This window comes from Pollachius pollachius (assembly GCF_949987615.1).
Source record: "Pollachius pollachius genome assembly, chromosome: 11".
Taxonomy (NCBI): Eukaryota; Metazoa; Chordata; class Actinopteri; order Gadiformes; family Gadidae; genus Pollachius; species Pollachius pollachius.
This window is the reverse complement of record NC_136944.1, coordinates 8163716-8178448: the sequence shown is the minus strand read 5'-3', so window position 1 is coordinate 8178448 and position 14733 is coordinate 8163716. Positions and strand designations below refer to the sequence as shown.

Here is a 14733-nt window from a genome sequence, read left to right as displayed (position 1 = left end):
ACACACACACACACACACACACACTTCTGATTTCAAGAACTGTCCTTTTTCATGGGATACCTAAATTAAATCGAACACACAAAACAAATCACATTCCTAGGATCTCAACTTTTAAAAAAAGCCATCCTCAGATACAAAAGAGCCACTTCCACAATCACAGACAAACATTATTCATAATAAAGCTTCATGTTCAAACCCACTCCTTAATAAATATAGGTCAAACTCCCGATTTGCCTATTTTGAAACCAATAAATAACTCTCTCCCACACTCCAAACTGACTAGGCTCCCAAAGAGCCGCAGGTCAGGTAGGATCAGGCCGTGAGGGTTGGGTCGGGGTGGGGGGGTACTTCCCACCCCGCTGGGGCTCCACAGTGGGTGTAGAGGTCACCTTCCACAGCTCCTAGAGACACAAACAATAAGCTCATTTAAAGACATCACAGATTCAATAGATGAACATCTCATCCTTGATGGTGGCAAGAGAGAGATGTCTTAGATCAGAGGTTAAAATTGACAAATTAAAGATCAAACTGGCTAGCATGTATTAAGGTCCGAGTCAAGTACACACACACACACACACACACACACACACACACACACATAAAGACAGACAGACAGACAGACAGACAGACAGACAGACAGACAAATAGACAGACAGACAGACAGACAGACAGACAGACAGACAGACAGACAGACAGACAAATAGACAGACAGACAGACAGACAGACAGACAGACAGACAGACAGACAGACAGACAGACAAATAGACAGACAGACAGACAGACAGACAAACAGACAGAAAAAAGGACAGACAGAGAGAATGAATGTTTTCTTTTCTTATTTTTGTGTTAGTTAGAGTACAGTTAGATCTATAAATTACACAAGTTAAGCGGCCAACATGGTACACTACACGCTGGACCAAGTGAGCGCTGTAGACTGCGAGAGGCTTACCAGATGCTCGATGCGTTCGTACTGCAGACACTGAGGGAAGGACGTGGCCAGGGGCTCCACGTGGAAGCGGTGCGGCCCGTCCCCTAGAGCCTCCAGCTGGCGCAGGCAGTGTCTGAAGTAGTCGTAGGCATCGCAGGACACGTCCATGTGCCGCAGGGTGAAGTTCATTCTGTGGACCCCCATCACCCGGCAGAAGAAGAAGAATAAGAAAACAGTAGGATGTCTCAGTGACTGCTTTCAATGTATTCACTGCATTCAGAGTCCACACCGTCGAAGGGAAGTGATCGTAAGATTTGGACTCTTTGGTAGAGATGTTCCGAAAAAAAAAAATCCTTTCTGATATCGATTCCTGAACTTCGGTATCGGCCAATACAGAGTATATACCGATACAGCATCTAGCATTGTAACTATTGATAGCACTTATTATTGAAGGGTTTTCTTACGATGACAGCAATGTAAAGTCGGTTCACTTTCGCCAATTTCGTTTTTTTCAGAACTAGATGAAGCATTTCCGATTCTGACGTTCCACTTCCGACCATTAACGAACACATAACATACCGCATAACACAAAGCATAACGTAGGGACTGTGATGCTTGGGTAGTAAATGAGCTAGTCATGTGATGATATCGGATCGGTGCATAGACTTGCATACTCGCTGATACCCGATACTGCATTGTAGGCAGGATCGGGGGAATTTCAGATACTGGTATCTGTATCGGAATAACTCTACTTTTTGTTCTTTAGTTTCATAGGGTTTCTTTGGTTCCATACTCCTTTGTATGCCCACTGTCTGTGTGAAAGTGATGAAACATAAGGATAGCTTTTGGAGTATAAATAACTGCGCTGTGGACTGTACTATAATGGTAGCCCTTACCGTTTCTCTAGAGAGAGGTAGATAGTGCAAGGCTTGGTCATACTGTTGCACAGTCGGTACACGGTTCGGAAGAAGCCGTCCGTTAAATCGTCGTCGTAGCAAACTGTGTGGACGAAAATGAAAGTAATGGATTAATAATAGATCAATTCAGTTAAAGCAGCACTATTGAGCATTCGATCAGTGACGTACCGTCGGCCGCGATGATGACGCTGGTGTTGTCGTAGAGGTCCGCCACCTCGTCTTCAGTCCAGCTGAATTCTTCATCCTCCTCTTTAATAGAAAACACGGCAGAAACATGTCAGATGTCACAAATACAAGAAAACCTGTTTTTTTATTCATCTCATTAGTGAAGCAGTAGAAGGTGCACCTGCAAACACAACCCTTTTTAGTCGTACTGCTATGGTGAAAAGAACGGGGGATCTGCCCCTTTAATGGCCAGGGGGATCCGTCATTCAACACAACTGGTGAAAAATTCACTTCAGACTGTTTCAGTATGACTCTGTGACAATGTTTCAGTCACAGTTTTTAATAATAATGGCTTATTCAACAAATATTTGAACAGCCACTCATTTCTTAGATTTGACCTGAACATATGTTGAAGTACCTATTTTTAAATGTTGTTTTAATGATTTTGTTTACGTTTATCCATTATATTTTCTATAAATCCATTGTTTGTACCTTGGATTCCAATCGGCCTAATTTCTGCTGTAATGTTCCTTCCATCAGAAAAGCCCTTCTGTAGTGCGTGTGTGCATGTACCTGTACAAAGATCATCTTTGAGCCAGTCCAGTTGTCTGACCTTGAGCTCGCCTGTTGAGGCAGTCACAAGTCAGAAATGTTCAAATCAAATATATTTGCAGCGAAAGACAAGCAAATTAAACCCCAAGCATTGTCACATGCAATTCTGTATCGAATGGCTTGTGACAATACTTGGAAAGTAACCTGTTAAATTGCTTTTTAAAGTATCCAATTCAAAGTAGTAGTGCCACTGTGGCACACAATCCAATCAACGCTAATAAATCGGAAACCTCACCTTCTGCTGCTAGAAGATGTCTGTTCAATGTTGCATTTCTCTGACACATACTTAACAGGTCCTCACCCACATCTAAAACACACAGGGATTATCTTAAATGCCTTTTCTCTATGTCAACATGTGAGGATTATTTCATGTTCACTTTCAACGGCCTGACATCATGATGTCAGGAGCCAAGCAGCCACGAGCTGGTTTCAGACTTAGATCTCAAAGCAAAACATGATGATGATGTATTTGAAGGAGTTTTCGAAAAAATCCCTTAAAACGTATGACTTAAAATGGGAACCACCTGAAACCTTTTGGAGAAATTGATGGAATAAGGTCTAGCATTCAAAACCAGACCTTAGGCAACCACTCACACTTAAAGGGCCTTAACCCATTTGTGCCGGCTGCTGCGCGGCGCAACACTGTATCTACTAGATACAGTGTTGCGCTGCTGCGCGGCGCAACAGTGTATCTACTAGATACAGTGTTGCGCCGCGCAGCAGCCGGCACAAATGGGTTAACTAAGGTTGACAGCTGAGGGCTGATCGTGGCCACACACAGACTGCACACACAATTTGAATAAAGCTCTTGGCTGAGAAGTGCTCAAATCGTAACAAGACATTATGTTTCCTAGCAACACCATAGATTACATGTAAAAGATTTTAGCAAAGAAAGGAAATGCATGAATGTGGGGGAATAATTTGGTTGGAGAATAATGAACACCTTTATAATACCGTTGTTTAAGGTAAGTTTGAATTAGGAAGGAATCTATATTTTGCCTCGTCTGTGGCCTGAGTTTCTATTGCCTTCTCAGACCTTCAGATAACATCAACATTCAGATTTCATTTGATGATTGATGGAACCGACAACAGATGCTAATTAAACGTAGTCATTACAACAAGCAAACATTTTAAAGTTTAGAATAACCTGCCATGGGTTCTCATACACGATACCAGATTTAAACCAACCAATGAACAAAAATTGTCTTGAAACTCCTCTGCTTGTCTCAGAATGTAGACTACGCTATAAGATATAATAATAATGTTTGTGCAGCCCACTTTATAAGATGGATAACATGGCTGTCAATTGAGGAGACATAAAAAGTTTGATTAGTTTGAAAGAATAAAGAGTTTGCGCTGGTTTCTGTTTTTTTAGGAGGCTTGCACCCTTACCTGTGCTGTAAACCATTTTGGCAGTGGTGGCCATGATAATACTGGTAAGCCCGGTTCCCGCCCCCAGCTCTAAAACAGTGGCGTTCCGGAACACAGAGGCATGGGAGTAGATGTAGTCTGCCAAGAGGAACGCACCACGCCACACCTAGCAACAAAGCCAGGCCGTTAAGGTCTGAGGCACAGTACCGGCAACTTGGTAAAGGATTCGCGCCAAGCGTGTAATCCTTGATGTCAAAGTAATTTAGAATCGATCATCACCATCATCATCGTCGTAATGATAATAATGGGTGATAATCAAAGCAGAAAGACCTGAGAGAACGGACTGACCTGTTTGCCAACGTCTTGGAGGCTGGTTGCCATGGTGTGCTCTGCCAACAGATTACAGTGTTAGTGTATTATAGTGTACACCTGCAGGCAGAGAGACTACATATAATGGCATCATACTAGCGCTTAGAGGTGAAAAATGAAATGCAAGTTAGAGGTTCCATATTTCTTTAGGTATTCACAGTGTAACAGTGGCTTGGCATTTAGCGGAGAATTTGACTAATTGCTAAGCCAAGTGCTAATGCGCTTCAGAAGCTGGCAGGAACTGGAAACTTGCCTTGCACATAGAGGACACCATCCTTAACATGTTTATAAAGTTTTGTGTTGATTTTCTCATTCCATGACGTCACAGTGTCAATTACAGTAATTGCTCTTAAGCGTAAAGCGTTCATCTACTATTAAACCAGTGGCTGTGCGTCTGTCCAGTTTATATCAGTAGAAATATAAAAAGGACCCAACCTTGTCAAAAGGGTTAGCGGTTCGTTTCAAAGCCGCAGCTACAAACGACCACTCACCGATCCTGATGATGTCTGGCTGATCGCGGTCATCCTCCTCATCGTCACTGGCGTCCTCCTGGACGGCCGAGGACTGCCGGAGGATGATGGGAAAGACTTCCGCCCGCCTGCTGCCCTCAGAGAGGCCTGCCTTTGGCCTGCGATACAGACGGGGGACACCTTTTAATACTTAAGTTCATAACCCTTGGCACAATTACATCAAAATATTTACAATAAAATATTTTTTTATTCCCTATTTGTTAAACTTGAGGCACAGAGTACGATAGTGAAGTGAGGAACCGTAATAGATACAGAGCCTTCCCACCATACACTAATCTGTATGCTGCTGTAACATTGACGCAATTGATTGGCTGCCGTTGGGACAGAATGCAATCTCTCTCGTCATTTTCAAACAAAGGGCAGCGATTACTGCCCACGTCAGGGACCAAAGCAAGAGCCTCATAAAAGACTTGACTTTCCGTTCATCATTTTCACATGGCAATTTAGGGGCCCCACTATTATGCCCCGGGAGAAGCAATAGGCTTACAAAAGAGGTTTTCTTATTTTTTTTAAGATACTGATGCAAATGTATTGGTTATTTAGCAGACAGTTTGACCTACTATATTAACCATAGCAGGGCTTTGGTTTTATAATAATGGGGCAATAGTGGGGGGGAAATGGGGCAATAGTAGGCGGGGTAGCCCCGCCCATTCTGCCGGCGGTTTGAGTTCGCCCTGCACAAGGGGCTGGAGAAGAGCAATACATTTCTTTCTGCTTCCGATACGTTTTTGTGAAGCCAATCACCAAGCTGGCTTTTCCCCTTGGCGCGCTATTGGCTGGTTTAACACAATGACGACAGGGAAGAGACGGCAAGCAGCCAATCGCGTACAGAGTCACTTGAACTAGGCCCATTGATCACGCCTCTTGTGCTGAAGAAAATGACGGCAGCTTCCCCAGACCAACGTGCAATCTACGATTGAGCTCGGTCTAGCAATAGCCAGACTAGGGCAATAGCCTTTTAGCACCAAATATAGCACTAAATAAGTTATTAATAGATTAAACCTCTGATTAAATAATAGTATTGCAACGTAGGCCAAGGTTAATATGTTTGTTTCCTACTCGTGGTTACCTGCGCGATACCTTAAGGTCCCCATCGTCATCTAGATCTGGCTCGTCTTCAGCTTCCTCCTCATCAGCCTCCCCGCTTGCTGCAGCCTCCTCCTCCTCCTCCTCCTCCTTCTCCTCTTCCTCTTCATGTACAGAGCCAACATCATCTTCTTCCTTTTCACTGGCAGAAACCCGCTCACAGGTGTCCGTTGCCTCGCCTTTCCATAGGATCTTGAATTTAGTGGTGAACACTGGACACACAGAAAGGACATCAAACCATTTGAGTGAAAGCGTTGGTTTTTATCAATTGTATGAAGATTTGCTAAAGGTGGCAACGGCAAGTGCTAAACCGGAGCTAAGAAACTGGTGGCATTTATAGATTTCATTTTTTAATGCATTTCTAAATGTATTTCTATATATATATTTATACACACACACACACACACACACACACACATACCACAAACGCACATATATTCGGCCCCTTACATACCTGGCTGCCCTACGCGGTTGAGGCGGGCCATAAGGTGCTGTGTGTTGGGCAGTAGAAGGTGTATATCCGACAGCACCGTGTCATGGTGAAAGACAATCCGGTCCATGGCCAACACATGGCATTGGCGAAAATATGCTTTTCAATACCTGTAAAACAAATCAGGCAGAAATTGTTATATCCACGTTAAAAAAATTGCATTGTTCTCCATGGCAATCATTAATAGAAAGTTTAGGGATTACTCCACAGATTTCATCTTTTTGATTTACATTAGAAATGATGGCCTGTCGATATCCATAAAACCCTCCAAACAATCGTTGTTTTGGGACAAGCTGTGCCGAACTGACTTACATTTGACTCCCGAACAGACTCTGAGAAATATGTGTGGAGTTATTTTTAGTGCAACAAGCACGTGCAATGGGTTCCAAAAAGGGCCTTGAGACCAGTCCTGGTCTTTTGAACAGCCGTATGAGCATTGCAACCGATATATACACAGAGTATTATATGTATATTGGGTAGGTATACAAGCTTTACAATATATATTTCGCGAATACGCTATTAAATGGGTCTCAAAAGCCGTACAATATGTGAGTAATGTAGTTACTCACATTAGTAAACAAATGTATAACATGTAGGCAATATACATACCTAATTTCAAGGGTTTGTCTTTTGCATGTGAATCAGCGAAGTATACAGGTGCGTTGGCTACAGCTTCTGTTAGAAAGGAGAATCACAAGCATGAGCCTGGAGTCTGAGAAGGTGAACTGACAATATACTGAAAAACTGCACAAGTTAATAAGTTAATTTTTAAACTTTTTTGGGAAGGAAGGCTGTTCGGCCAGTTACAAGTTTGGAGTTCCTTGTTTCCCTTACCATGTACTCTACTCTAAGCAATGCACTGATGGAGCAAGAATTATTGAGTTAAAATACACTTTTCCTACCTTTGGTTTTTCATTATAGACTGTTGATATATATAAATCATAAATATGCTATAGTACACAATATTTGAAGCATATAATATCTTCAGATCATTATTTATATTAAAGGATACACATTGTTCACTTTAAATTGTGTGTGTTAAAGGGGCCATACGCAACACATTTACATTTAGGGCATTTTCTATACCAAATCATAAAATGACTGCTATCCCTACAGAAATTAAGGAAACCTATAAGTTTGTTTTAACCTAAATAATTGGAAAACTAGGTAGGTGGTGGTATTCTTCCATTTACTATTTAGCCATTAAGGAGGCGGCATTCGCGTGCATTGTTTTTAAGTGGGTGTGTTGCTGCTGTTGCTTTTTATATTAAAGGATACACATTGTTCACTTTAAGTTGTGTGAATTTATGAATTCATGCAAGTTTGTTCTGCTGCTTATCCAGTCTTTCTTTGAATGATGTGCTTAGCCTCAATGAGAACTACCTTTACTAAGGAAGGGCCATTAAAAATAAGGAAAAGTCTTTGTCCAAAGCGACTTGCTGCGAATAACAAACCGGCCATTCAGACACAAGCAACATGCTTAAACCTGCCTAGAAATTTGCTGTATTTGGATTTGAATCTGATTGCAGAGTGCATTACAATGCGAGCCCAGCAGTGGCCAAAACACTTTGAGAGGACCTGCATTGACGTACTGCTATTGCCCCATAGGGGTTACATTGCAGCCCGTGTCTGAAACCCTCTTGCCTAATACTGGACTGTTTTCAAACTTTGTTGACTATATTAGTCACCAAAAATGATGGGGACATCAGCTCAGTGTGTTGGTCGAGTAAATGTAAACATTGAATACAACTTTAACGATTGAACAATGATAAATCATTGTGATTGACTTACTGATAGTTTGTGTTTATTTTAATAAAGCTCCATAATAGAAGTACTACCATTTTAAAATGACCCTAAAATGGCTTCATTCCAAGACATTTTTCTTTCTAGATAACTCCTACAGTGGTCCCTCCACCCATCACATGCACAACTGGGCATAATGCATAAATAAAGGATAGTCAAAATGTGTTTCCAATAGGCTTTATCATAAAAAAACAACCCTTCCCAACGCATATAAATTAAAAGTTTAACAACAAATTATGTGGTACCTGTTACAATAATTTGCTGTGTAACAGCAAGGACCGTCAACCTCCTTGTGACAATGTGGCCCAGAATATGCAAGCAAGCAGGACAATACACTCACCACTGCCTCCAAAGCACCATGATTCAGAAACTATCAGTTGCGGGTCCTGACACGAGATGGCCACAAGTGTGAGACCTCTCTCTCAAGCTATTGGAAACAGAAACTCTGGGAACAGAGAAAGTTGAACAACATCCTCGTTATGCCAGGCTTGTTACATAAATAAGATTGCAGTTTGACATTTTTTCTGCATGCACTTTTCAGACGATCCCTAAACAGCCTCAGAAAAACGAATCACAGCATGATATTCAAGCCATTTGTAAGATAATCAAAATAGATCATGATACACAGCGAAATATATATCAACCAATGTCCATTCTATACAGGAAGACTACTCTTGAAGAAATTGGTCCTACTTGCAAGGAGGGGGGGGAAAAGGGGGGAAAAGGAGATGTCGAATATCAAACTTAAATCACAGCGGTACTAAACTGAGGAAACCAGGGATGCAATTTTGATGCATATGTATTAGGGGGGGGGGCTATATTAGGCTTTATTTACCAACAAAGTGGTCGGATTTGCATGCTATTCATCCCATTAAATTTAATGTATGAATGACCGAAAGTGCTGTCCAGATAAACAACATCCTCGTATAGTACATGTATGCATGTATGCATGTATGTATGTATGCATGCATGCATGCATGTATGTATGTATGTATGTATGTATGTATGTATGTATGTATGTATGTATGTATGTATGTATGTATGTATGTATGTATGTATGTATGTATGCATGTGTATGTATGGATAGATGGATGGATGCATGTATGTATGTAAGATGCACACGGAGTAGAGTCAAAACATAGTAATTAAACGTACCTACTCAAAAGTTCATTCAAAACGCGAACAAGGCTGCTGTGCATCACATTAATGTGTCCTGACTACAAAGGAGAAACTAGCGTCGAAACTAGTTCCTACTCATTGAAAGGTAGGTACGTATGTCATAAGAAAGAGAAACAACAATATATCGCTGTTGGTACGGTAAGGGTGTTCAGAGAAAAAGTGCCAAGCACTTACAATTGATAGGTTCACCCATTCCCCGTATTCCCCAACACACATGGGTGGGGTAAGATGCAACACGATGCAAGTACTATTCTTAAGTGCCATGACGTACAAACAGACATGCAATAAGTGCGTAAAAGGACAGATTTTCGCGTAGAGTAAGGGAGGAGGGGGCAAGGAGGGAGGCAATGAAGAATCCAGGTGTACTGAAGAGACATAAAAAATAAAATTGGTTTGTATATAATTAAATATTGAATAGGCTACCCTGCTTTGGAGCTCATGTACAAATAGTTTTAGTTGTAACAGCTCCACTTTCTAAAACTAAAAACTGCTGCTGTGCTACATAATCTATTTGTAGTGTCACCCTGCAAAACACTCCCACACATAATCAGCTGTTCAGGCAAGTTCCCTTGAGGTAATAGCAAGGTATAAAAGCAATAGATCCATTTCAATTACCTTCTTTGCTTGTCTCTTGTCTCTCTGTAAATACTAGATTGTAGTGAAAAAATAAGGGATAAAGAGAAAGAGAGCGAGGAAGGGGAATGAGAGAGGGACAGGAGGGCAGAAACCGAAGGATTAAAGAGAGAGGGAGAGAGATTACCGTCTTGCCAGTGGCGTAAATAGTTGGCCCGGTGCAACATGTTTATGCCCACCAAAGCGTCAGCCATGACCACTGTTGGGAAAAATAGTCTGCCTGGTTACTTGAACAGATAAACTGAGACGGAGAGGAGATACAATTGTCGGCACGAGGGCCTCGGATTTATTTAGTAAGGTGAAAAAGGTTATACTGAACTATAAAGCGTAAGAGATCGATCGAGCGAGAATGTCTAAGTCCCTAACAACGCTGAGGTCGTCCGAAGCTTCGCCTCTGTAGAGGTTCCGATTCAAATGAGCGTAATGTCCTTCTGGGTGTGTCAGTCTTATGTGTTTTCTTCTAGCGAATTGTGTGTTGCGAGTTGTCTGTGTCAAGGCTGGTGTGGGGGTTTCTCGAGAGCACCTGCCTGGCCTTGAGCAACCCGGGCTGCGGCCGAGTGTTATCAGCAGATAGATTCGAATGAGTGTGTGCATTGTGTGAGCATCTGAAGGCCCCTATCGTTGGGACATGTCTTCACCATGGGCCTTAACGTGTGCCTATATCTGTACTGTATATGTGGTGTGTTTGTTAAGTTATTTTGGCCATCACCACCTGTTGGTGAAGCCCTGGCTAGAGCGACTTCGGTTTCCGGGCCAGTCTCTGAGTTATCTCCCTCCATATGTTCTGCTGAACCATAGTAGGACTGCTGGGTTCGAGATTAGGATCTCAATGGCTGGTTCATCTCCTCATATTTATATCTCCCGTTTGACAGTTGTCATGGTTCCAATTTTGGTTAATTCTTAAACAGAATATAGCCTTCCCCGATTATATTCCTTAAAATAAAATAAAATGAGCATGGAAAACTAACTAACATCATATACAATCACTGAACAAAGATTATGACTAAGGGGCACATTTCTTCTTCCTTCAAATGTTTGATAACTTTCCGCAAGATATTATGCGAAATTTAGACCAGCCTGCGCTCTTCCACCATTTATTTCCAAAACACTTGAGTGTGCAGCCTTTTCCCAACTGCATATCTCCACCAAAACAAGCACCTGGACCCTCACCAGTCTTGATTCAAGGCAGGCCACTCAACTGAGACTGCCCTTCTTGACGTCACGGAGAAACGTCGCACTGCTAGAACAGCGTCCATCTCCTCCTCTGTTATTCTGCTGGACCTTTCAGCATTTCCCTTGTAGTCTTACTATTGGGGTCCCTCTGGTGCCTGAATGCAAAACTTCTCAATGGCAGAGAATCTTAGGGAAGGAGGGTTTTTTATGGGTTCTTTATTTTCAAAATCATTCTCTCTTCTGCTCTCTTTCTAACTCTAAAAATATTGCCTACAGCAGCGTCTTTATCCTTTTTCATTTGGATATTATATTGCCCATGATATATTTTTGTATGACTCTCAATTGTTTGACTAAGAGAATCTGATTAGACCAACAACCATGATTTCACTTTTCCGATTTTAGGGCACAGCCCTACCCATTTGTGTCACTCTTTCCCGGAAGCACATCCCCCTCCATAAACTATTTTTGGGGGAATCCCAGCAGTTGAGTAGCCAGGAGACCATCCTGTTCACATGACCTCACATTCTGTTTCTCTAAATGGATCAGTCCGGACCTCTAGCCACCCATATTGATCTCCAGAATTTACGACGTAATTGGGATCAATCAGGGGATGCCACTGGTAAAACCGTGTCTGAAGCAATGAGCGGTAAGGGTGATGCACCACTAGCAGAGTTTCATGCTGGAGAGACGTTATCTTGTGCGTCCACTGACCTGCACACATTGATTGCGTGACATGTTTTCAGACACACTTATTGGCTGAAGGAGTTTGTTTGTCGAGGCAAGGGCTCCCGCCCACGACAACGTGGGCGGCCAGAGGTCCAGGCTGTTAATGAGACAGAATGTGAAGCCAGGTGATCAGGATGTTCTGCAGGTTAGTTATTTACTGGGTTTCTGCACAGTTAATTACCGTGAATATAGTACGGTAAAGTATTGTGAAAAGGTTTAAAAACAGAGTAATCAAATTGAAATTGTAGAAATCACAGCAATAAATTCACTGATGTAGAAAATGACTATTGTACACATTCACACTAACCATTAAACAACTGTAGAAACTCATCGTAACCTTAATACTACTGTAGAAAATCACAGTTAAAAGCATACTACTGCAGAAACCATTATGTTACTACAAACCAAAAATAATGGGGTATATTAGTTTTTTTTTATTGCTTGAACACTCTAGACACATGCTTAGACCAAAGTAACACAACTTTAAGTTTTTGTTCCTATACCTTAAACACATGTAACCATTCCTTAAACAAAAGCTCAGCTTTGCACTTTAGTTGCTATTCTGCAACACACTTGCTCCTGCACACTACACACTATTTCAAACATAAGACACTTGACATAAGACAAAATGACATCTCAGTATATCATTGGGAAAACACATCTATTCAAAATACTAAACACATTGGGTAATGGAAAATGCTTAAATACACACCTCAAAACACTTACTTACAAAACTGAACACCTATCAGCCAGCTACAAAAAGGTCAAAGGGCAATTGTGCACATCCCGGGGCAGCGCAAGGGAAATATATCATTGTGTGCCACCGTAAGCCTTCGAGGGTAACTGCACCATCATGCAAAAATAGGTCCCTACAATACCCAACATATCATCACACTTCTAGATGCACTTCATGATGCAGCTGAACAGGACAGATCAGAGCAGCCCAGGTTTGTTGTTGTCTGGGATAATGTTCATTTCCATCGGGCTGTTTTGGTCCGGAACTGGTACACCAACCATAAACTATTTGAAGTTGTAGACTCGCCATTTCTACACCCTATAGAAGGTTTCTTTTCGGCATGAGGATGTAGTGTATATGACCGCCAACCACATGCCCACATGCCTCTTCTGCAGGCAATGGAACGGGCCTGTGGAGACATTGAGGTAAGGTCAATCCATGGATGGATTTGGCACACATGGTGAGGATCCATAAGCCCACCCACACACAATTGCTGTGTTTTTCTGTGTTTATGTACAGTACAGTTGTGTATTTTTGGTTAATTTTTGTTATATTTTAGCTTAAACTGAATTTACTGAACTGTAAAGTACTATACTGCAATGTACAGTATTGAGTATTAGATTTTTTGGTTGTGTGAAAACGTGCCTTCTGTGGAACTGAATAAAACAGTGAATATGGAAGACTGCAGTGTTTTATATAAAGTAGACTAGTGTGTTGCTGCTGATCTGAAAGTGTATTCATATGATACAAGTGTGTATCATTTTGTCATCAGAGCGACATTTTGACAAAGGATTGTTAGGTTTCGATAGAAGAGTTTCAATTTGACATAGATGTGAATGGTATATTTCTCAGTGTTGTGTCTTATTTGCTTGAGTGTTGAGTTTTGACACAATGAGCCAAGTTTTGAAAAATGTGTTCAAGCAATTGAAAAAAACTGTACTAACCCAACATGGCAGTGGGCACCCTTGCCATGTTCATTATCAAACTTTGGCATTGGACCTTTTCTACCCTGGCCCATGTGGCAAAGCTCCATGCTAAACTCCACCTAGGTGGCTTTTCTGGGCTCCTACAAACATGGGAATCAGGTTTACTGCAAAGGTGCTCCACTGCCATACAGGAGACCTTCTGAGTGTGTATGGAATTGGCTGGTTTAACCTGTTGCACACTGATTACTCAACGTGCAACAGGTGTGCAGCCTCCCCCAGCCCCAGAGTCTAATTAGAGTTCACCCGGTGAGGCTGCTTTAAACAGCCATCATCCACACACACTCCCACGGTGTTACACCAATGTGAACTGTACTCTGTGGGTTACAACTCATTTCATTTATGCATTTAACCACCTACAGGTGTATTCTATGTACATTTGACAGACCTTTTTTTTTTTTAGTTCACATGTCAAATCCTGTTATAAAAGTGAGGATGGATTAATTTGACAAGACACAAGTTAACAATGTGCATTAATGGACATTGAAATATGTGTGGATATCATTTTACTAAGCACAAGTGCCAAATATTTGTGTTTCAGGTTTAACGCAATCTGAATTGTCTTTGTGGGTTACAAATAATAAAGTCCCATAAAAACATCCATAATACATTATCCTCAAGTGATTCCTTCTTGGACTTTGACGATGTGTTGTGGGCAATGGTTTGTCTTCTTATGACTACCGGAGCTCATGGTATTGAACTATTATAAATAGTAATACATTTTATTATGTCATAATGTTTGTTTATATTTACAATGTAGATTTCTCACCCACTCTCGTATCTCTTTGGGCATCAGAATGACTTTTTTGATTGTGTGGCCGATTAATAATCACGAAGATTAATAATAAATGCATACACATTGAAAACTAGAGACACTTTATGTCGGGTATATATATATATATATATAAACAAATACTCAAATGGATTTAGACAACCATTTAGGAAACCAAAGCTCTCTCACTGGTCACTTTAGTGTGCCAAGCTTTACATTTACGTACAGTGAGAGAGCGGAAGATGAAGTAAACAAAGGTGG

The 14733-nt window shown here is 41.4% G+C and overlaps 1 protein-coding gene across 3 annotated transcripts; it reads right to left on the bottom strand.

Moving 5' to 3' along the window:
• Window positions 1-47: 47 nt before the first annotated feature.
• On the bottom strand, window positions 48-10303 carry mettl22 (methyltransferase 22, Kin17 lysine). 3 transcript variants are annotated; one of them, XM_079745866.1, is made up of 14 exons: window positions 10210-10303; window positions 8611-8715; window positions 7077-7142; window positions 6432-6577; window positions 5961-6189; window positions 4853-4989; window positions 4341-4381; window positions 4014-4158; window positions 2857-2928; window positions 2583-2633; window positions 2013-2093; window positions 1824-1926; window positions 949-1117; window positions 48-401 (listed from the first exon to the last, which is right to left on the bottom strand). In XM_079745866.1, exons 4-14 carry the CDS (start codon window positions 6535-6537, stop codon window positions 303-305), a joined length of 1233 nt encoding a protein of 410 aa, XP_079601992.1. In that variant the 5' UTR covers window positions 6538-6577; window positions 7077-7142; window positions 8611-8715; window positions 10210-10303; the 3' UTR covers window positions 48-302. The 3 variants fall into 3 exon arrangements, with proteins under 3 accessions (XP_079601992.1, XP_079601993.1, XP_079601994.1); XM_079745867.1 differs by lacking the exon at window positions 10210-10303 and adding an exon at window positions 10065-10191; XM_079745868.1 differs by lacking the exons at window positions 7077-7142; window positions 8611-8715; window positions 10210-10303 and adding an exon at window positions 6698-6732.
• Between the last annotated feature and the right edge of the window lie 4430 nt (window positions 10304-14733).

Bases quoted from the DNA above. Each gene is read 5' to 3' on its own strand.
- mettl22 (XM_079745866.1), bottom strand. From the start codon at position 6,537: ATGGACCGGATTGTCTTTCACCATGACACGGTGCTGTCGGATATACAC. The intron at 4,990-5,960 runs GTAACCACGAGT...TCTGTATCGCAG, and splicing joins GACCTTAAGGTATCGCGCAG to GCCAAAGGCAGGCCTCTCTG. The intron at 2,929-4,013 runs GTAAGGGTGCAA...TGTGTGTTTTAG, and splicing joins CAAAATGGTTTACAGCACAG to ATGTGGGTGAGGACCTGTTA.